At 51.0% G+C, this 24,528-nt stretch overlaps 1 protein-coding gene across 1 annotated transcript in view; it reads left to right on the plus strand.

Annotated features, from left to right (window-relative positions):
- The first annotated feature begins 267 nt into the window (after positions 1 to 267).
- The window catches only part of ARID3C (AT-rich interaction domain 3C), a 171,855-nt gene continuing 147,594 nt past the window's right edge, over positions 268 to 24,528 (plus strand). Inside the window, 3 exon segments of the mRNA XM_083155451.1 lie at positions 268 to 306; positions 8,108 to 8,195; positions 8,198 to 8,778. Coding sequence (XP_083011577.1) covers positions 268 to 306; positions 8,108 to 8,195; positions 8,198 to 8,778 — 708 coding nt within the window.

A 24,528-nucleotide genomic window follows, 5' to 3' on the forward strand; every position in this document is an offset into this window, starting at 1 on the left:
CCCTGCCCTCCCTATTTATCACTCCCTTGACACGCTGCCAGCAAATGGGAGCACAGAGGGCTGATCTCTCGCTCTGGGTCACTCTGCCTAACACTTGTTGCAAAAAAAAAAAAAAAGGAAAAATAGGGGGAGATAAAAAAAATCTATCCAGAGCCTGAGATCGGTGGCCGGGGAGGGGAGGCACCGCCGGAGGAGTAGGTGAATTATTTAGCAGGGTCTGCACTCAGCAGCAGCAGCAGCAGCACAGGAGGACAGCTCACAGCCAGCATGGTAGATAACACTAGCCTGGCCAGCAAATCTGCACTGGTAAGTGCCCTGCAGGGAGGGTGGGGGGCTGTGCTTGGTACAGGGATGCCCCCCTTCTCTGTGTGACCTCTGACCTCTGCCACACTTCCAGTGCCCCCATATACAATGTATCACTGGGTGTGCTGCTGCCCCTGTGCTCACACCGCCCGAGACCCTCTCCGCTATCTCTGTATACGGCTGATATATATATATATACATATATACACTCTGCTCCCACTGCCCGAGTATATATAAAACTTTGTATACTCCGCAATCTCTACTAGTTTGCTGGCACTGACACACACACACACAAACATACATATACTGTATGTATATATATATATATCCTAAGACCCTGGCTCTCTACTAACTTTGTATCCTCTACTACTGTATCTAGCGCTTACTTGCTGTGTTTTACATATATATGTGTGTGCGCGTATTGCGTATTATGTACTGTATATGTATGTATGTGTGTGTGTGTGTGTGTGTATATATATATATATATTTGTATGCGTGCGTATTGCGTATGTATGTACTGTATGTATGCGTGTGTGTGTGCGTGCGTATTGCATATGTATGTACTGTATGTGTGTATATAAATATATATTTATGTGTGTGTGTGTGCGTATGTATGTACTGTATATGTATGTACTGTATGTGTATGTATATATATATATATATATATATATATATATATATATATATATATATATATATATATATATATATATATATATATATATATATAGGTTGTGGAATCCGCACTCCCATCCAGGAGAAATCAGCAGGGGGGTGCTCCTTAAGAAATCGCAATTTCAAATATAAGCAAACAGTTCCAATGAAGATCATTAGAGAGGGCATTCACCACTAGTTACAAATACAATCTGTATTTAATTGACAGAAGTCAGCATAAATTTGTCGACGTTTCAACCCCGGAGGGCCGTTTTCAGCACTGTGATGTGTCACCAAAGAGAGTCTGGCAGCTGTAGTGTATCCTGACGAAGGGGATCAAACCCCGAAAGCTTGGTTTCTTAAATACACGCTTTTTACATGTTGAATTCCTACCTCCGGAGTGCCATTCTTGTTGGAGTTTGTGTACTGATTTTCATTGGGCACCGGGGCCCGCTGCTTCATTATTATTATTATTATTCTCATTGAGTGCCGGCAGATTTGGACCTTCTATATATATATATATATATACCATACACATACATGCACTGTGCTCCATCTGCCTGCCAGCTAACTTTATATTATCTGTCATGTAACTTATATCTATAATACACACACACACATACACACACACACACACACACACACACACACAATGGCAACATAACAACATTTGTATGTAAACCAGCAGTCACTTCCCATGTAAACAGTGAAGGAGACTGTATGTATTTACCCCCCTCCTGCTCTTCCTGTGATTGCACTGGGCATGTCAGTGTATGTGTGTGTGTGTGTGTGTATCACACACCAGCGCTGAGTTGTGCTATGTCTGTGTTACCGTCTGTCCGAGCCTGCAGGCTGGGACACTGAGCAGTTGCATAATGTTCCGCAATGAGAGTCTATAGAACTCTGCCGGTCGGTTTAGTGATTATCCGCAGTGATCTCTGGCTGGTTCCGTGCGTCCGACGTTACTACAGCTCCCTCCCTATAATTACATGGTCCTGTGGTGTTCTCTATATACTTACTGTACTGTATGAGATGCATTTGCTGCGTAATATCTGATCCAGGACCCATAGTATTCCCCCCCTCCCGATATGTAGTCAGGGTTCCGCAGACCCGTACCGCTCCTGTAATTATTACCAGCTACCACCAACTATTACATTCCATCAAATTGTTTTAATGATTTTTTTTTCTATTTGCATCAAATATTTCAAAGTAGATAAGTAAGTGTTAGTGTTGCAGAGCGATGGCATCGATTTATCTGTGTCCGAGTGGGAGTTGGGAGACTGCGGTCTGCTCGCTGTGACACAGGGCCTTATTCTAGTTCACTCTTTCTGACAAAATCCCTCTTAGATGGTCAAAACCATGTGCACTGCAGGTGGGGCAGATGTAACATGTGCAGAGAGAGTTAGATTTGGGTGAGTTATTTTGTTTCTGTGCAGGGTAAATGCTGGCTGCTTTATGTTTACACTGCAATATAGATCTCACTTTGAAGAAAAACCCCACCCAAATCTAATTCTCTCTGCACAGGTAACATCTGCCCCACCTGCAGCACATGGTTTTGTCCATCTAAGAAGGAATTTGTCAGAAATAGTGAATTAGAATAACCCCCATAGTGTGAGAAGATTAGCGCATACTAAAAGAACGCCTGGTTACCGCCATCTGCGGAAATAGGGACAAAGTCGTTTAAAAGTTACGTTTTGGAGAAACATAAATCCCATATTCCTGCAGATACAGCGTGTGCTGGAACAGACGTATCATTATATGTTATATGACACACGGCATTATATGTTATATGACACACGGCATTATATGTTATATGACACACGGATCTTCCTGCTCCGGTCACAGTGACTGGAACAAACGTGTAGTTGTATGTTATATGACACACGGATCTTCCTGCTCGGGTCACTGTGCTGGAACAGACGTATCATTATATGTTATATGACACACGGCATTATATGTTATATGACACACGGATCTTCCTGCTCCGGTCACTGTGCTGGAACAGACATGTAGTTGTATGTTATATGACACACGGCATTATATGTTATATGACACATGGATCTTCCTGATCCGGTCACTGTGCTGAAATAGACGTGTAGTTGTATGTTATATGACACATGGATCTTTCTGCTCGGGTCACTGTGCTGGAACAGACGTGTAGTTGTATGTTATATGACACACTGCATTATATGTTATATGACACACGGATCTTCCTGCTCGGGTCACTGTGCTGGAACAGACGTATCATTATATGTTATATGACACACGGCATTATATGTTATATGACACACGAATCTTCCTGCTCGGGTCACTGTGCTGGAACAGACGTATCATTATATGTTATATGACACACGGCATTATATGTTATATGACACACAGATCTTCCTGCTCGGGTTACTGTGCTGGAACAGACGTATCATTATATGTTATATGACACACGGCATTATATGTTATATGACACACGGATCTTCCTGCTCGGGTCACTGTGCTGGAACAGACGTGTAGTTGTATGTTATATGGCACACGGCATTATATGTTATATGACACACGGATCTTCCTGCTCGGGTCACTGTGCTGGAACAGACATATCATTATATGTTATATGACGCATGGCATTATATGTTATATGACACACGAATCTTCCTGCTCGGGTCACTGTGCTGGAACAGACGTGTAGTTGTATGTTATGCGACACACAGATCTATCTAATATCTTTCATATGTATCTATTTATCTATCTATGTATCTATTCATCTATGTATGTCATATCAGTTTGTCTGTATCTATCTATCTATCATTTATCTCTCTATCTATTTATTTATGTATTAACAGTTTCTTACATAGCGCACACATATTCCGCAGCGCTTTACAGAGAACACTGTAGTTGAACATTCACATCAGTCCCTGCCCAGTGGAGCTTACAATCTATATTTCCTACCACATGTACACACACACACACAGACATTCTAGGGTTAATTTTTGTTGGAAGCCAATTAACCTACCAGTATATTTTTGGATTGTGGGAGGAAACCGGAGTAGCCGGAGAAAACCCACGCAAGCATGGGGAGAATATATAAACTCCACACAGAGCCATGGTGGGAATCCATGTTTCTTTCTCATATCTATTTATTGGTCTGTTTTTCTGTCTATCTAAAGTACAGTAATCTTTCGTCTATCTCATATGTATTTATCTGTGTGTATGTGTATGTGTATATATATGTATATATATATATATATATATATATATATATATATATATATATATATATATATATTAAACAATGTGGTCACAAGCCATAGGGCACCCCTAAACTAGGAAAGGTGAGTGCCGATGTTTAGTGTGTGTGTGTGTGTGTGTGTGTGTGTGTGTGTATATGTATATATATATATATATATATATATATTCTATCATCTCCCCAGAAGCTGTGTACATACAGTGAGATTTTGGCTATGGACGATTTCCCTTGAACTCCGCAGGACCCAGTACCGCACATTCTCACATTCTTGACTATCGTTCTTTGCGATTTTGACTTTGTGCTATGTGTCCTAATACATTACAGGTGACAGAATTGTCCTGCCTGAACAATGTATTTACCCATGTGATACCGACCTCACGGGGCGCACATGCCTATCGCAAGCAGGGGACACTCTTCTATACCATTTTATCTATATAGTCAGAGTTTTTAGCCAAAATCGCACCGTGTGTACACACCTTCATATTTATTTATCTATCATTCGTCTATCTATTTATTTATCTATCTCATTATCTATCATCTATCTATCTATATCTCTGTCTATCTATCTATATCTCTGTCTATTTATCTATCTCATATTTATTTATCTATCTCCTATTTATTTATATATCTATTTATCTATCATCCGTCTATCTATTTATCTATCTATCTCATATCTATTTATCTGTCTATTTATCTATCTCATATATGTTTATCTATATATATATATTTATCTCATATCTATCATCTGTCTATCAACCTGTCTATCTCGTATCTATCTATCTATCTATCTATATATCTATTTATCTGTCAATCTGTCTCATATCTATCATCTGTCTGTCTATCTCATATCTATCTCTCATATCTATTTATCTATCTCTTATATCTATTTATCTATCTATATAACTATTTTTCTATCTCATATCTATTGATCTATATATCTATTTATCTGGCTTATATCTATCTGCCGTTCTATCTGTCTATCCCATATCTCTGTCTGTATCTATCTATCCCACTTAGCCTTTCTGTATTGCGGCAGTCGGCTGTGTGACGCTGAGCCTCTCTATTGCGGCAGTGGGCTGTGTGACGCTGAGCCTCTCTGTATTGCGGCAGTGTGCTGTGTGACGCTAAGCCTCTCTGTATTGCGGCAGTGTGCTGTGTGACGCTGAGTCTCTCTGTATTGCGGCTGTGTGCTGTGTGATGCTGAGCCTCTCTGTATTGCGGCGGTGTGCTGTGTGACGCTGAGCCTCTCTGTATTGCGGCAGTGGGCTGTGTGATGCTGAACCTCTCTGTATTGCAACAGTGTGCTGTGTGACGCTGAGCCTCTCTGTATTGCGGCGGTGTGCTGTGTGATGCTGAGCCTCTCTGTATTGCGGCAGTGTGCTGTGTGACGCTGAGCCTCTCTGTATTGCGGCAGTGGGCTGTGTGATGCTGAGCCTCTCTGTATTGCGGCAGTGGGCTGTGTGATGCTGAGCCTCTCTGTATTGCGGCAGTCTGCTGTGTGACGCTGAGTCTCTCTGTATTGCGGCAGTGTGCTGTGTGACGCTGAGCCTCTCTGTATTTCGGCAGTTGGCTGTGTGACGCTGATCCTCTCTGTATTGCGGCAGTGGGCTGTGTGATGCTGAGCCTCTCTGTATTGCGGCAGTTGGCTGTGTGACGCTGAGCCTCTCTGTATTGCGGCAGTGTGCTGTGTGAAGCTGAGTCTCTCTGTATTGCGGCAGTGTGCAGTGTGACGCTGAGCCTCTCTGTATTGCGGCAGTTGGCTGTGTGACGCTGAGCCTCTCTGTATTGCGGCAGTTAGCTGTGTGACGCTGAGCCTCTCTGTATTGCGGCAGTTGGCTGTGTGACGCTGAGCCTCTCTGTATTGTGGCAGTGTGTTGTGTGACGCTGAACCTCTCTGTATTGCGGCAGTGTGCTGTGTGATGCTGAGTCTCTCTGTATTGCGGCAGTTGGCTGTGTGACGCTGAGCCTCTCTGTATTGCGGCAGTGTGCTGTTTGACGCTGAGCCTCTCTGTATTGCGGAAGTCTGCTGTGTGATGCTGAGCCTCTCTGTATTGCGGCAGTCTGCTGTGTGACGCTGAGCCTCTCTGTATTGCGGCGGTGTGCTGTGTGATGCTGAGCATCTCTGTATTGCGGCAGTGTGCTATGTGACGCTGAGCCTCTCTGTATTGCGGCAGTCTGCTGTGTGACGCTGAGCCTCTCTGTATTGCGGCAGTCTGCTGTGTGACGCTGAGCCTCTCTGTAACACATGATGTACACACAGTCCTGGTAATGTGCATATGTGTATGTATTTTCAGGTTGTCTCATTATTTTTTGTGTGTATATGTATGTATGTATTTATGTATGTGTGTGTATATATATATATATGTGTGTGTGTGTCAGTCAGTGTACCATATTTCACATACATAATAAGTCAATATAATATAATGGACAAGGCAGAGATTAGATGATATTTCAATAAATATAAAAGCAATAACTAAAATCTTTTTTCATTAAAATAATGATAATAATGATAATAATAATAACAACAATAATAAGTGTAATAATAAGCTGTGTGAGTGTGCGCTCCCCCAGTAGTGAGTGCAGTGGGGACTTGCTGTGCAGTGAGGGGGAGATCTGACCCCCCCCCCCCCCCCATTCCCCCCCGCAGCCTGTAAGAGGAAGAGACACCCCCCCCCCCCCCCCCCTTCTCATCTGATCATTCAATTTGTTGATTACATTGTCCAGAAAATGAGACGTTTCCTCCCCATAAATCACGATAATAATTATATCAGTAGCGGCCGTTTCATTTTACATCCTAATTTTCCAATCGATGAGCAGATTCCCATTGTGATAAATGAGAGACAGCGGTGTAGGGAGTGTGGGAGGGACTGAGTGTGTGTGTGTGTGTGTGTATGTATATATATATATATATACACACACACTGATAATACCCCTTTTACACCAAAGCAATAGCCCGGGTCGGGGCTTGGTGTAAATGGTGTGAATATGCTGCGATAAATAACAAACTGCAAGTAAATAAATAATACATAATGGGCTAAAACAAAAATAACCCAGGTCCTGAAAATTCAACCGGGAAACGTATCGGGTTGAACATGGGTGAGTCCAGGGGGGGGCAGTGTAGACGGGTAACCCGGGTCATGGAACCCAGTACCCGTTTACACCAATGAGGGATCCCATACCTCCCAATGGTATCGGCCTGCATCAGTGCAGATGTTGGGCAGGAGCCTCTGCTGCTGTACTGTGTAGACATCAGATGAATGGTTGCCTGTGTGTGCCCAAGTGTGTTCCTTTACCTTCACTGTTACCCCCAAATGTAAACTGTCCTAGTGGCGAAACGCGTTGTACAAATGATTATTGTTATTATTATTATTAATAGACATTCTGTGCATTTCTTGTAATGTGTGGGTAATAATTCTCCTTCTCCTCCCCCCCTCCCGATGTCCTCCTCTCCTACCACCCCCCTCCTCGCCCCACTTCCCGTTCTTCCTTCATTTCTCTCTCCACTTCCCCTTTTCTTGAACATTTCCTCCTTTTTTTTTCTTTCTCTTTTATTATTTATATGTCATTATCTATTTATTGTTTCTCTATTTTTCTGATGCCTAATCACTTTTGCCGCCTGCCGGCCGCATTATTTACCCTATATGTCGTCTTGTCCCCATCGCTGTCCTCACAAATGCTGAATCGTCCTCCTCTTCCTGGCGCTGCATCCTACAATATTTCCCTTTCTGCATGAATCCATTTTGCTTGTTCGTCCCCATCTGTCTTTTCCCCTTAATCATTTTGCACCTTCCTCCCAATTCTTTGTCCCTTATTCTTGTTCCTTTTCCACAATCTGCTCCCCAACTCCACCTGACTTGCGGCTTCTGTCCCATTCTTCCCGATCTCCCTTTCCTTTTCCTTCTGTTTGGGTTCCAGCAAACGGCTTTTTCCACTTCCACCTCTCTTCCCTCCCTCCTGGTGTCCACGTCCACTCACCACAACTCGCCTTTCCCTGTGTCCCGCCCCCCCAGCCCATTCAGACTGTTTCTGCAGGTGGCGGAATGAGGCTGGAGGCCGTGATGGAGAATCTGCAGCGCCAGCAAGCCGCTCGTTTGGCTCTGGAGGAAAAGTTGAGGCAGGAGAAGGACAGAGAGCTGCGCTGTTTGGTGGAATCGCGGATACAGCAGCAGGCGCTTGCCATCCGCCATTACCAAGCCGCCGTGAGGGCGGCGGCAGCAGTGACTTCCCCTCCCAATTCAAACACCACCAGTGCTACCACAACAAGTTCGGCCCTGCCCCCCAGCCGGCCTGCCCTGATATTCGCTGGCACGCCGCTGCGCAAAGTCGAAGATGAAGAACCCAAGCAGAAGAGCGAGGGGGAGGACACGGACTTTGATGATGAAGATATGGACGATGAGGATGGTGTGGAGGAGGATGAAGATGACTTGGAGATGTCTTCGAACATGCAACATCCTGATTCGCCTAGCAAGGGGGTGTCGAGGATTGGTCAGCCCCAGTTACCCAACACTAGCTCTCACTCGCATACTTTATCTCCTAATGGACAGTCGGGACATCACGAGTGGACCTATGAGGAGCAGTTTAAGCAGGTGAGCCCCTTCTCCTTATGTTAGATGTTTGATGACATTGTGGTGGACTTGGGTCGGTTTGGAGACAGTAAGACCCAGCTACAGTACATTCATGTCTGCTATAGAGGCTTGTACAATGGGGTCTTCCATACAGATACCTACTAATGTTATACTGCTGACCATCGATGGATAGCTCTGCCGACCATCGATGGATAGCTCTGCCGACCATCGATGGATAGCTCTGCCGACCATCGATGGATAGCTCTGCCGACCATCGATGCATAGCTCTGCACTGATGAATATGCTCCCGTTTGCTCCACAACCTTTATGGGTTTTGGATCTGGAGTCGCAGAGGTTTATGTACTAAGATATGAGTACAACCAATCAGATTATATTGATTATCTTCTAGAAGGTGCTAAATAAATAAGTAGTAGATTGGTTGCTAAGAGCAACGTCCCATCTTAGTAATTAACCCTGCAGTCTCCAGTTTTGTGAATGATGGTGTTTTATGATCATTGTAATAATGGGGTGATCAGACCTCGTACAGAGGACAAGTAGGGGTGTCGCCCATCTGATGGATGGGGTATACAGGGCCACCACAAGTGTTCTCTAATAGATACTGTACACGGCTGGTGGCCCACATGCGCGGTCAGGTTGATGTGGGGGGAGGGGGATTGGTCCGTACTTAGGGAAGGGTACACTGTACTCTGGTGTCGGCACGATAGGTCATTATCTAATGTGTATGCCCAATTTGTGCACAGGCGCCATTTAGCGATGCCGGACTGTCGAGCTCAGCGTGGCATGTTAGACACGCTGCCGTCGCCCGCATACGGCAGGATTGTACACACTTGGCGATGCAGGGTCCTATGGGCGCGGTACCAATGTCAGGAGGAATGTGCCACTGGTGTCTGTGCTGAGCAATGCCTGATTGTGAGGTGTCTGTGCTGAGCGATGCCTGATTGTGAGGTGTCTGTGCTGAGCGATGCCTGATTGTGAGGTGTCTGTGCTGAGCGATGCCTGATTGTGAGGTGTCTGTGCTGAGCGATGTCTGATTGTGAGGTGTCTGGTCTGAGCGATGTCTGATTGTGAGGTGTCTGGTCTGAGCGATGCCTGATTGTGAGGTGTCTGTGCTGAGCGATGCCTGATTGTGAGGTGTCTGTGCTGAGCGATGTCTGATTGTGAGGTGTCTGTGCTGAGCGATGCCTGATTGTGAGGTGTCTGTGCTGAGCGATGCCTGATTGTGAGGTGTCTGTGCTGAGCGATGCCTGATTGCGAGGTGTCTGTGCTGAGCGATGCCTGATTGTGAGGTGTCTGTGCTGTGCGATGCCTGATTGTGAGGTGTCTGTGCTGAGCGATGCCTGATTATGAGGTGTCTGTGCTGAGCGATGCCTGATTGTGAGGTGTCTGTGCTGAGCGATGCCTGATTGTGAGGTGTCTGTGCTGAGCGATGCCTGATTGTGAGGTGTCTGTGCTGTGCGATGCCTGATTGCGAGGTGTCTGTGCTGTGCGATGCCTGATTGCGAGGTGTCTGTGCTGTGCGATGCCTGATTGCGAGGTGTCTGTGCTGTGCGATGCCTGATTGCGAGGTGTCTGTGCTGAGCGATGCCTGATTGCGAGGTGTCTGTGCTGAGCGATGCCTGATTGTGAGGTGTCTGTGCTGAGCGATGCCTGATTGTGAGGTGTCTGTGCTGAGCGATGCCTGATTGCGAGGTGTCTGTGCTGAGCGATGCCTGATTGTGAGGTGTCTGTGCTGAGCGATGCCTGATTGTGAGGCGTCTGTGCTGAGCGATGCCTGATTGCGAGGCGTCTGTGCTGTGTGATGCCTGATTATGAGGTGTCTGTGCTGAGCGATGCCTGATTGTGAGGTGTCTGTGCTGTGCGATGCCTGATTGTGAGGTGTCTGTGCTGAGCGATGCCTGATTGTGAGGTGTCTGTGCTGTGCGATGCCTGATTGCGAGGTGTCTGTGCTGAGCGATGCCTGATTGCGAGGTGTCTGTGCTGAGCGATGCCTGATTGCGAGGTGTCTGTGCTGAGCGATGCCTGATTGCGAGGTGTCTGTGCTGAGCGATGCCTGATTGCGAGGTGTCTGTGCTGAGCGATGCCTGATTGTGAGGTGTCTGTGCTGAGCGATGCCTGATTGTGAGGTGTCTGTGCTGAGCGATGCCTGATTGCGAGGTGTCTGTGCTGAGCGATGCCTGATTGTGAGGTGTCTGTGCTGTGCGATGCCTGATTGCGAGGTGTCTGTGCTGAGCGATGCCTGATTGTGAGGTGTCTGTGCTGAGCGATGCCTGATTGTATCACCTTCCTCCTGTATCTGATCCTGTTATTCACCAGATAAGCTGTGATGCCAGACAGGATAGAAGTAACAGTCTTTCTTCTGTAGCAGGTGTAGTGCATGCGCAGTCTATCGATAATTGGGACCATCACATGGTAATACCAGCGGCGGGAGGGTTGTGTATGACGGCAGAAGAGGTGCACATTGTGGTCCCCATGTCTGATGAGTAAGTGGAGCGCATTAGGATCTCGCTGAGGAGGAGCAGGGTGAACGGAAGGACGGGTATTGTCTCCCAGGGCTGCTGATTGCAATCTGACCGACACGTTTACCTGCTTTATCCCAAACAGCGCTGTGCAAACATCAGATCAGCAAACTGATATGGGCAGAGGATCTCTGGGGGCGTAGGGGGGATTAACCACTTGTGTGCAGCACCGCTTTGTCATCATTAAATACAGAGGCAAAATATTACTGAGCCGATAATTACCCCAGGTGTCAGATATTGCGGGGTGCAGCGATGGCTGTCTCTGAGAGATGTCCGCAGTTTCCTGTATGACCGTATAATTACCCCAGGGGTCAGATATTGCTGGGTGCAGCGACGGCTGTCTCTGAGAGATGTCCGCAGTCTCCTGTATACCCATATAATTACCCCAGGGGTCAGATATTGCTGGGTGCAGCGACGGCGGTCTCTGAGAGATGTCCGCAGTCTCCTGTATACCCATATAATTACCCCAGGTGTCAGATATTTCTGGGTGCAGCGATGGCTGTCTCTGAGAGACATCAGCTGTCTCTTGCATGACCATATAATTACCCCAGGGGTCAGATATTTCTGGGTGCAGCGATGGCTGTCTCTGAGAGATGTCCGCAGTCTCCTGTATGACCATATAATTACCCCAGGTGTCAGATATTGCTGGGTGCAGCGATGGCTTCCTCTGAGAGACATCAGCTGTCTCTTGCATGACCATATAATTACCCCAGGTGTCAGATATTGCAGGGTGCAGCGACGGCTGTCTCTGAGAGATGTCCGCTGTCTCCTGCATGACCGTATAATTACCCCAGGGGTCAGATATTGCAGGGTGCAGCGACGGCTGTCTCTGAGAGATGTCCGCAGTCTCCTGTATGACCGTATAATTACCCCAGGGGTCAGATATTGCAGGGTGCAGCGACGGCTGTCTCTGAGAGATGTCCGCTGTCTCCTGCATGACCGTATAATTACCCCAGGGGTCAGATATTGCAGGGTGCAGCGACGGCTGTCTCTGAGAGATGTCCGCAGTCTCCTGTATGACCGTTTAATTACCCCAGGGGTCAGATATTTCTGGGTGCAGCGATGGCTGTCTCTGAGAGACATCAGCTGTCTCTTGCATGACCGTATAATCATCTTTATCCACCTTTCAGGTAGAGCAGGTTAGAGATCTGGGGACGGTACAAGGTCACCCTGCGGAGGTGGTTAGACTGGAAATTGTGCTATTAAAGTGACATGAAATTCCCTGTTGAGCGCATTGTGTCCTTCCGCAATAATAGATAATAGAGGTAGGACTAGTCTCCCGGCGTCTGCCTGCGAATGGCGGTCTGGGGTATTGTGCTGTTATTCCAGGTGTGTGGCATTGTTATGTTAGACCTGGTCACATCAGTCCCAGCCGCTCCAACACCAGATCCAGATTAGGGGACGTATTTACTATAGTTATTATTATCCTGTATTGATATGGCGCAGCGCCCAGTAGAACGTATCCCTTAGCAGACATGGGGCAGTGGCCCTTTGTCTCAATTGATTTGTACGTCGCGATTATTAATGAGCGCCCAATGTTGCAATTCAATTGTTTCATGCACCCTTGAATTATCGATTATTGAGTCTGCGTAAAGTGGAAAAACTCGACTGATGGGTGCCACCGTAAAAAGTGCAGTTTGTGCTCCTAAACAGCTCGCCATCTCCGGGGTGAAGTGTGCGCAGCTGCAGCTATTCGCACCCAGACCGAGCAATTATTGAATTGCTCCATCAGGCGCCCACAGCTAATAGCTGCGATAAAAACAAGTGAATTCCGACACAAGGTTGTTACTTTAGAACAGGCAGACGGCGGAACACTGTGAGTGAGGGAAACTTCCGGGAACTGTGTCGCGGCGTCTGATCACGAGGGTTATACGTTGCTTATTGCCAGTGACTGGTATTACTCTCCTATGTGTGGTGTTGCAGAAGGGTTAATGCTTGCAATACGGGTGGCATTTGTCTAATGCCTAAAGGTCGCCGGAGGTCATTGTTAGGGGCGTAGAAAACCAGTGTTTACAAAACCTGTTCACAGAGACAGAAAACAAAGAATGCCGAGTATTCGTGTCTGCAGAGGTTTCGTGTCCCCGCTTCTGGGGCCGAGTGCCGGGAAACTGTCAGGGGCCCCAGCGATGGCGCGCCAATGTCGGCGTAGCCCGGGGACATGTTCCTGCATTTGTCACGTTCCTTTCTGTGACAGCATAGCGGTACATAGCGACACTTCTAGGCGTACATACCGCACATAGTGTAATGGTGCGGCGCACTTGGGGCCTATAAAGTGCAACTACAACTGCTTTCTCCCAGCATGCACTGCTCCTACCCGCTATGCAATTGCAAAATATTTGCAATCTTTTGCAGAAATGCTGCGTTTCTATGGTAGTCCCCTGCCTGCGCAGCCGGGCGGACAAGCGTTGGGCCGCCATCTTCTGTCTCGCAGCGGATGCATGTGGTATCATTCTACCACCGCGAACCATCCCAAAAACAGTCCAGACATGTCTGCATTATATGGAGCGTACCCACCCGAAGGCCTCACCATCGAGTTTCGCACAAGAACAGTGTCAGCCATGTAATTCTGGGCACCTTTATCACCATCACGTCTGTAAATACGCTGCAGGCAGTGCCAGGGACGGCTGCTGTAGGGATTGCGGATGTTCCGTCACTGTATGACTTGTTCAGCGGGCAGTGCCAGGGACAGCTGCCGTAGGGATTGCGGATGTTCCGTCACTGTATGACCTGTGCGGCGGGCAGTGCCAGGGACGGCTGCTGTAGTGATTATGGATGTTCCATCACTGTATTACCTGTGCAGCGGGCAGTGCCAGGGTCGGCTGCTGTAGTGATTGCGGATGTTCCGTCACTGTATGACCTGTGCAGCTGGCAGTGCCAGGGACGGCTGCTGTAGTGATTATGGATGTTCCGTCACTTTTTCGACCTGTGCAGCGGGCAGTGCCAGGGACGGCTGCTGTAGTGATTATGGATGTTCCGTCACTTTTTCGACCTGTGCAGCGGGCAGTGCCAGGGACGGCTGCTGTAGTGATTGCGGACGTTCCGTCACTGTATGACCTGTGCAGCGGGCAGTGCCAGGAACGGCTGCTGTAGTGATTGCGGATGTTCCGTCACTGTATGACCTGTGCAGCGGGCAGTGCCAGGAACGGCTGCTGTAGTGATTGCGGACGTTCCGTCACTGTATGACCTGTGCAGCGGGCAGTGCCAGGGACGGCTGCTGTAGTTATTACGGATGTTCCGTCACTGTATGACCTGTGCAGCTGGCAGTGCCAGGGACGGCTGCTGTAGTGATTGCGGATGTTCCGTCACTGTATGACCTGTGCAGCAGGCAGTGCCAGGGAGGGCTGCTGTAGTGATTATGGATGTTCCGTCACTGTATTACCTGTGCAGCGGGCAGTGCCAGGGACGGCTGCTGTAGTGATTACGGATGTTTCGTCACTGTATGACCTGTGCAGCAGGCAGTGCCAGGGTCGGCTGCTGTAGTGATTGCGGATGTTCCATCACTGTATGACCTGTGCAGTGGGCAGTGCTAGGGACGGCTGCTGTAGTGATTGCAGATGTTCTGTCACTGTATGACCTGTGCAGTGGGCAGTGCCAGGGACGGCTGCTGTAGTGATTACGGATGTTCCGTCACTGTATGACCTGGGCAGTGCCAGGGACGGCTGCTGTAGTGATTACGGATGTTCCGTCACTGTATGACCTGTGCAGCGGGCAGTGCCAGGGATGGCTGCTGTAGTGATTGTGGATGGTCCGGCACTGTATGGCTTGTGCAGCGGGCAGTGCCAGGGACGGCTGCTGTAGTGATTACGGATGTTCCGTCACTGTATGACCTGTGCAGCGGGCAGTGCCAGGGATGGCTGCTGTAGTGATTGTGGATGGTCCGGCACTGTATGGCTTGTGCAGCTGGCAGTGCCAGGGACGGCTGCTGTAGTGATTGCGGATGTTCCGTCACTGTATGACCTGTGCAGCTGGCAGTGCCAGGGACGGCTGCTGTAGTGATTATGGATGTTCCGTCACTGTATGACCTGTGCAGCGGGCAGTGCCAGGGATTGCTGCTGTAGTGATTACGGATGTTTCGTCACTGTATGACCTGTGCAGCAGGCAGTGCCAGGGTCGGCTGCTGTAGTGATTGCGGATGTTCCATCACTGTATGACCTGTGCAGTGGGCAGTGCCAGGGACGGCTGCTGTAGTGATTGCAGATGTTCTGTCACTGTATGACGTGGGCAGTGCCAGGGACGGCTGCTGTAGTGATTACGGATGTTCCGTCACTGTATGACCTGTGCAGCGGGCAGTGCCAGGGACGGCTGCTGTAGTGATGACGGATGTTTCGTCACTGTATGACTTGTGCAGCGGGCAGTGCCAGGGACGGCTGGTGTAGTGATTACAGATGTTCCGTCACTGTATGACCTGTCAGCTGGCAGTGCCAGGGACGGCTGCTGTAGTGATGACGGATGTTCCGGCACTGTATGGCTTGTGCAGCGGGCAGTGCCAGGGACGGCTGCTGTAGTGATGACGGATGTTTCGTCACTGTATGACTTGTGGAGTGGGCAGTGCCAGGGACGGCTGCTGTAGTGATTACGGATGTTCCGTCACTGTATGACCTGTGCAGCGGGCAGTGCCAGGGACGGCTGCTGTAGTGATTGCAGATGTTCTGTCACTGTATGACGTGGGCAGTGCCACGGATGGCTGGTGTAGTGATTACGGATGTTCCGTCACTGTATGACCTGTGCAGCGGGCAGTGCCAGGGACGGCTGCTGTAGTGATTGCAGATGTTCTGTCACTGTATGACGTGGGCAGTGCCAGGGACGGCTGCTGTAGTCATTACAGATGTTCCGTCACTGTATGACCTGTGCAGCGGGCAGTGCCAGGGACGGCTGCTGTAGTGATTGTGGATGTTCCGGCACTGTATGGCTTGTGCAGCGGGCAGTGCCAGGGACGGCTGCTGTAGTGATGATGGATGTTTTGTCACTGTATGACTTGTGAAGTGGTCAGTGCCAGGGACGGCTGCTGTAGTGATTACAGATGTTCCGTCACTGTATGACCTGTGCAGCGGGCAGTGCCAGGGACGGCCGCCATCTTCTGTCTCGCAGCGGATGCATGTGGTATCATTCTACCACCGCGAACCATCCCAAAAACAGTCCAGACATGTCTGCATTATATGGAGCGTACCCACCCGAAGGCCTCACCATCGAGTTTCGCACAAGAACAGTGTCAGCCATGTAATTCTGGGCACCTTTATCACCATCACGTCTGTAAATACGCTGCAGGCAGTGCCAGGGACGGCTGCTGTAGGGATTGCGGATGTTCCGTCACTGTATGACTTGTTCAGCGGGCAGTGCCAGGGACAGCTGCCGTAGGGATTGCGGATGTTCCGTCACTGTATGACCTGTGCGGCGGGCAGTGCCAGGGACGGCTGCTGTAGTGATTATGGATGTTCCATCACTGTATTACCTGTGCAGCGGGCAGTGCCAGGGTCGGCTGCTGTAGTGATTGCGGATGTTCCGTCACTGTATGACCTGTGCAGCTGGCAGTGCCAGGGACGGCTGCTGTAGTGATTATGGATGTTCCGTCACTTTTTCGACCTGTGCAGCGGGCAGTGCCAGGGACGGCTGCTGTAGTGATTATGGATGTTCCGTCACTTTTTCGACCTGTGCAGCGGGCAGTGCCAGGGACGGCTGCTGTAGTGATTGCGGACGTTCCGTCACTGTATGACCTGTGCAGCGGGCAGTGCCAGGAACGGCTGCTGTAGTGATTGCGGATGTTCCGTCACTGTATGACCTGTGCAGCGGGCAGTGCCAGGAACGGCTGCTGTAGTGATTGCGGATGTTCCGTCACTGTATGACCTGTGCAGCGGGCAGTGCCAGGGACGGCTGCTGTAGTTATTACGGATGTTCCGTCACTGTATGACCTGTGCAGCTGGCAGTGCCAGGGACGGCTGCTGTAGTGATTGCGGATGTTCCGTCACTGTATGACCTGTGCAGCAGGCAGTGCCAGGGAGGGCTGCTGTAGTGATTATGGATGTTCCGTCACTGTATTACCTGTGCAGCGGGCAGTGCCAGGGACGGCTGCTGTAGTGATTACGGATGTTTCGTCACTGTATGACCTGTGCAGCAGGCAGTGCCAGGGTCGGCTGCTGTAGTGATTGCGGATGTTCCATCACTGTATGACCTGTGCAGTGGGCAGTGCCAGGGACGGCTGCTGTAGTGATTGCAGATGTTCTGTCACTGTATGACCTGTGCAGTGGGCAGTGCCAGGGACGGCTGCTGTAGTGATTACGGATGTTCCGTCACTGTATGACCTGGGCAGTGCCAGGGACGGCTGCTGTAGTGATTACGGATGTTCCGTCACTGTATGACCTGTGCAGCGGGCAGTGCCAGGGATGGCTGCTGTAGTGATTGTGGATGGTCCGGCACTGTATGGCTTGTGCAGCGGGCAGTGCCAGGGACGGCTGCTGTAGTTATTACGGATGTTCCGTCACTGTATGACCTGTGCAGCTGGCAGTGCCAGGGACGGCTGCTGTAGTGATTGCGGATGTTCCGTCACTGTATGACCTGTGCAGCTGGCAGTGCCAGGGACGGCTGCTGTAGTGATTATGGATGTTCCGTCACTGTATGACCTGTGCAGCGGGCAGTGCCAGGGATTGCTGCTGTAGTGATTACGGATGTTTCGTCACTGTATGACCTGTGCAGCAGGCAGTGCCAGGGTCGGCTGCTGTAGTGATTGCGGATGTTCCATCACTGTATGACCTGTGCAGTGGGCAGTGCCAGGGACGGCTGCTGTAGTGATTGCAGATGTTCTGTCACTGTATGACGTGGGCAGTGCCAGGGACGGCTGCTGTAGTGATTACGGATGTTCCGTCACTGTATGACCTGTGCAGCGGGCAGTGCCAGGGACGGCTGCTGTAGTGATGACGGATGTTTCGTCACTGTATGACTTGTGCAGCGGGCAGTGCCAGGGACGGCTGGTGTAGTGATTACAGATGTTCCGTCACTGTATGACCTGTCAGCTGGCAGTGCCAGGGACGGCTGCTGTAGTGATGACGGATGTTCCGGCACTGTATGGCTTGTGCAGCGGGCAGTGCCAGGGACGGCTGCTGTAGTGATGACGGATGTTTCGTCACTGTATGACTTGTGGAGTGGGCAGTGCCAGGGACGGCTGCTGTAGTGATTACGGATGTTCCGTCACTGTATGACCTGTGCAGCGGGCAGTGCCAGGGACGGCTGCTGTAGTGATTGCAGATGTTCTGTCACTGTATGACGTGGGCAGTGCCACGGATGGCTGGTGTAGTGATTACGGATGTTCCGTCACTGTATGACCTGTGCAGCGGGCAGTGCCAGGGACGGCTGCTGTAGTGATTGCAGATGTTCTGTCACTGTATGACGTGGGCAGTGCCAGGGACGGCTGCTGTAGTCATTACAGATGTTCCGTCACTGTATGACCTGTGCAGCGGGCAGTGCCAGGGACGGCTGCTGTAGTGATTGTGGATGTTCCGGCACTGTATGGCTTGTGCAGCGGGCAGTGCCAGGGACGGCTGCTGTAGTGATGATGGATGTTTTGTCACTGTATGACTTGTGAAGTGGTCAGTGCCAGGGACGGCTGCTGTAGTGATTACAGATGTTCCGTCACTGTATGACCTGTGCAGCGGGCAGTGCCAGGGACGGCTGCTGTAGTGATTGTGGATGTTCCGGCACTGTATGGCTTGTGCAGCGGGCAGTGCCAGGGACGGCTGCTGTAGTGATGACGGATGTTTCGTCACTGTATGACTTGTGAAGTGGGCATTGCCAGGGACGGCTGCTGTAGTGATTACAGATGTTCTGTCACGCTATGGCTTGTGCTCTACAAATGGCTACTGCCAGTATTGGATTTGCTTTGGGGGAGACGGCCGTGGGGCATGGAGGACCATTGGGCGCTTCCCCCCATGAGATGCCAATCAGTACAAGACCCGCCTGTAGAGGAATGGTGGTCTGTGGTCAGTGTCTGTGAGGATGTCACCAGGATAGTGAGGCCGGGGGGAGGGGACCGTACACATACGCTATACCCTGTATGTATATATCACCGCTGATATCACCTGGCCTTCCCGCACCAGAAGTCTACTGCAAAGGATGCTGGGATGGAACTCTGTGCTCCTATAAATTCCCATCTGCGCACTGTCAGCACTTTATCACTGTGCGCGGCTTATTATTGTCACCAGCCTCAGTGACATGGGCTGATCTGCCCTATTTAGGCTGCCTGGGGCTGTGTGATTGATACGGACATGTGCCGGAAGATCTCTATTAATGGCTGCCATTTACCAATAACAGGGCCCCCGTCCAGCTGACAGCTCTTACACTCCGCCCTACCCCCGAAAGAACAAATGGCATCGCTCAGCCCTGGTTTTACTGCGTCAGGCCGTAAATCCGGCTTATTTGCTTCCTGAACAATTAGCTATGAAACAACAGTTTTACACTGTGATGGGGCTCGTTCACACGGCTGCGCGCAGGCGACAAACGCTGCCCGTAAACCACCCATCCCCGATTTGGGCCGGATTATAAGACCATCTGTGAATACGAGAAAGTAGTAGGTGGTTTGTTATATGGTAACGTTCTATGGCTGCTGTAGTGATTAATGCTGCACCGCCGCGCGTGCGTATACTGGGAAAGATGGCGCTAAAGATTCGCTCAGCACTTCATATGCAGAACATACTGTACATAGACATATGCTTGCAGATGGTTTGCTAATTATGGGGGTGATTCAGGAACGGGTGTGGTTCCCATCGGTGCTTCGGGGGAGGGTGATTCAGAGCTGGTGGGCCAGGGAATTGCTGCACCTGCAGATGCTGAGTGGGCATATTCAATCTCGGACTCATTTTTTTTTGCCCATTCCATTTCAAATGGCGGGGAATCCGCCAAAACCATGTGAATTTGCGGCAATGATTTATACGTTTCTTTGCTGATGCTGGATTTTTGTTCTACACAAAAAATCATCCCGGGATTGAATAGCCCCAGTCCTTGCACTTTCACACGCACCTGGGAAGTACTCGAACGCGGCCGTACTAAGTGCCGGAACACCGTACCGTAACCTTACTTATGGTTCTGTATTGTGCATCTGACAAACTCTCCGTGTTGGCGCCTAGATTTCCATGTATTACATCACGCAGTTTTAGTGGTTAATGGGCCTAATTCAGCATAAATTGCTATTTAGAGTGATTGCGGCTTAGAATGACTGCGCACGCAGAGTGTTCCCATTATGCTCGCGCATGGCAGAAATTAGCGAATAAAACCGTACGTAGAGCAGTCACAGAGTGATTGACAGGAAGCCGGTGTTTTGTTGGTGTGCTTGGGAAACATGGCGTTTTTCGGGTGAGTCTCCGATGTCGCCGATGCCCACTTCTAGCTTGGTTACTGAGCGGAATAACTGGTGCCCTAGACTGGCGCAGATGGTGGGTGTTATTGTTTCTATCTGCGTTTTCTCTACCTAGCGATCCATGCTGCGTTACCCCAGACTACAGAGGCTGTACCGCGGATCCCGGGCCCGGTCTGTGTGTGCAGGTTACATCGCACGCACCTAGCCATCCATGCTGCGTTACCCCAGACCATAGAGGCTGTACCGCGGATCCCGGGCCCGGTCTGTGTGTGCAGGTTACATCGCACGCACCTAGCGATCCATGCTGCATTACCCCAGACTACAGAGGCTGTACCGCGGATCCCGGGCCCGGTCTGTGTGTGCAGGTTACATCGCTCGCACCTAGCGAGGATTCAGTATTGAATCCCGGCGTTCGGGATCCCGGCGTTCAGAATCCCGACGCCGGAATCCCTACAGCCGAAATGACGACAAGGGGGGGACGTGGATCGCCCCCCCTTGCGGGCTCGCTGCGCTCGCCACGCAGCGGGCCCGGTGCCTCGCTACGCTCGGCACACTAATTTATTCTCCCTCCAGGGGTGTCGTGGACACCCACGGAGGGAGAATATGTCGGTATTTCGGCGGTCGGGATTCCGGCGTCGGGATTCTGAACGCCGGGATCCCGACCGCCGGGATTGTAACGGCATCCCCCTAGCGATGCAATGCGTTACCCCAGACTATAGAGGCTGTACCGCGGATCCCAGGCCCGGTCTGTGTGTGCAGGTTACATCGCACGCACCTAGCGATCCATGCTGCGTTACCCCAGACTATAGAGGCTGTACCGCAGATCCCGGGCCCGGTCTGTGTGTGCAGGTTACATCGCACGCACCTAGCGATCCATGCTGCGTTACCCCAGACTATAGAGGCTGTACCGCGGATCCCGGGCCTGGTCTGTGTGTGCAGGTTACATCGCACGCACCTAGTGATCCATGCTGCGTTACCCCAGACTACAGAGGCTGTACTGCGGATCCCGGGCCTGGTCTGTGTGTGCAGGTTACATCGCACGCACCTAGCGATCCATGCTGCGTTACCCCAGACTATAGAGGCTGTACCGCGGATCCCGGGCCCGGTCTGTGTGTGCAGGTTACATCGCACGCACCTAGTGATCCATGCTGCGTTACCCCAGACTACAGAGGCTGTACCGCGGATCCCAGGCCCGGTCTGTGTGTGCAGGTTACATCGCACGCACCTAGCGATCCATGCTGCGTTACCCCAGACTATAGAGGCTGTACCGCAGATCCCGGGCCCGGTCTGTGTGTGCAGGTTACATCGCACGCACCTAGCGATCCATGCTGCGTTACCCCAGACTATAGAGGCTGTACCGCGGATCCCGGGCCCGGTCTGTGTGTGCAGGTTACATCGCACACACCTAGCGATCCATGCTGCGTTACCCCAGACTACAGAGGCTGTACCGCGGATCCCGGGCCCGGTCTGTGCGTGCAGGTTACATCGCACGCACCTAGCGATCCATGCTGCGTTACCCCAGACTATAGAGGCTGTACCGCGGATCCCGGGCCCGGTCTGTGTGTGCAGGTTACATCGCACGCACCTAGCGATCCATGCTGCGTTACCCCAGACTATAGAGGCTGTACCGCGGATCCCGGGCCCGGGCTGTGTGTGCAGGTTACATCGCACGCACCTAGCGATCCATGCTGCGTTACCCCAGACTATAGAGGCTGTACCGCGGATCCTGGGCCCGGTCTGTGTGTGCAGGTTACATCGCACGCACCTAGCGATCCATGCTGCGTTACCCCAGACTATAGAGGCTGTACCGCGGATCCTGGGCCCGGTCTGTGTGTGCAGGTTACATCGCACGCACCTAGCGATCCATGCTGCGTTACCCCAGACTATAGAGGCTGTACCGCGGATCCCGGGCCCGGTCTGTGTGTGCAGGTTACATCGCACGCACCTAGCGATCCATGCTGCGTTACCCCAGACTATAGAGGCTGTACCGCGGATCCCGGGCCCGGTCTGTGTGTGCAGGTTACATCGCACGCACCTAGCGATCCATGCTGCGTTACCCCAGACTATAGAGGCTGTACCGCAGATCCCGGGCCTGGTCTGTGTGTGTAGGTTACATCGCACGCACCTAGCGATCCATGCTGCGTTACCCCAGACTATAGAGGCTGTACCGCGGATCCCGGGCCCGGTCTGTGTGTGCAGGTTACATCGCACGCACCTAGCGATGCATGCTGCGTTACCCCAGACTATAGAGGCTGTACCGCGGATCCCGGGCCCGGTCTGTGTGTGCAGGTTACATCGCACGCACCTAGCGATCCATGCTGCGTTACCCCAGACTATAGAGGCTGTACCGCGGATCCCGGGCCCGGTCTGTGTGTGCAGGTTACATCGCACGCACCTAGCGATCCATGCTGCGTTACCCCAGACTATAGAGGCTGTACCGCGGATCCCGGGCCCGGTCTGTGTGTGCAGGTTACATCGCACGCACCTAGCGATCCATGCTGCGTTACCCCAGACTATAGAGGCTGTACCGCAGATCCCGGGCCCGGTCTGTGTGTGCAGGTTACATCGCACGCACCTAGCGATCCATGCTGCGTTACCCCAGACTATAGAGGCTGTACCGCGGATCCCGGGCCCGGTCTGTGTGTGCAGGTTACATCGCACGCACCTAGCGATCCATGCTGCGTTACCCCAGACTATAGAGGCTGTACCGCAGATCCCGGGCCTGGTCTGTGTGTGTAGGTTACATCGCACGCACCTAGCGATCCATGCTGCGTTACCCCAGACTATAGAGGCTGTACCGCGGATCCCGGGCCCGGGCTGTGTGTGCAGGTTACATCGCACGCACCTAGCGATCCATGCTGCGTTACCCCAGACTACAGAGGCTGTACCGCAGATCCGGGGCCCGGTCTGTGTGTGCAGGTTACATCGCACGCACCTAGCGATCCATGCTGCGTTACCCCAGACTATAGAGGCTGTACCGCGGATCCCGGGCCCGGTCTGTGTGTGCAGGTTACATCGCACGCACCTAGCGATCCATGCTGCGTTACCCCAGACTATAGAGGCTGTACCGCAGATCCCGGGCCCGGTCTGTGTGTGCAGGTTACATCGCACGCACCTAGCGATCCATGCTGCGTTACCCCAGACTACAGAGGCTGTACCGCGGATCCCGGGCCCGGTCTGTGTGTGCAGGTTACATCGCACGCACTTCCTCTTGTATCACCTAGACGCCGTCTCGTTATGGTCACTTTTGTCATTTTCCCGAATCTTATGTAACGTGAGCGGAGTCTCATTGCTTCAGCCATTTGCAGGAACATCACAATATCAGCATTTGCCCAAATAAGGAACCTGGCAGAAATGTCATAATGCAGATTTAGCAAACACAAACTAACCGCTGAGCTGATGAAATGGGGATGGATGCATATATAAGCATTGTGTACGTATATACGGGGAACCGCAGCACATCGCACCCAGGCCGCCCTAATTCTCCGATCCTGGCACATATAGGCATTGTGTACGTATATACGGAGACCCGTAGCACATCGCACTCTGGCATATATAAGCATAGTGTACGTACATACAGGGACTCCGCAGCACATCGCACCCGAGCCGCCCTAATTCCCGTATACTGGCGCATATAGGCATTGTGTACGTATATACGGGGAACCGCAGCACATCGCACCCAGGCCGCCCTAATTCTCCGATCCTGGCACATATAGGCATTGTGTACGTATATACGGGGACCCGCAGCACATTGCACCTGGGCCGTCCTAATTCACGGATACTGGCACATATAGGCATTGTGTACGTATATACAGGATCCCGCAGCACATCGCAACCTGCCGCCATAATTCCCAGGTCCCGGCACATATAGCCATTGTGTACGTATATACAGGG

This window comes from Crinia signifera, chromosome 1, assembly GCF_055691185.1.
Source record: "Crinia signifera chromosome 1, ASM5569118v1, whole genome shotgun sequence".
NCBI classification, from domain to species: Eukaryota; Metazoa; Chordata; class Amphibia; order Anura; family Myobatrachidae; genus Crinia; species Crinia signifera.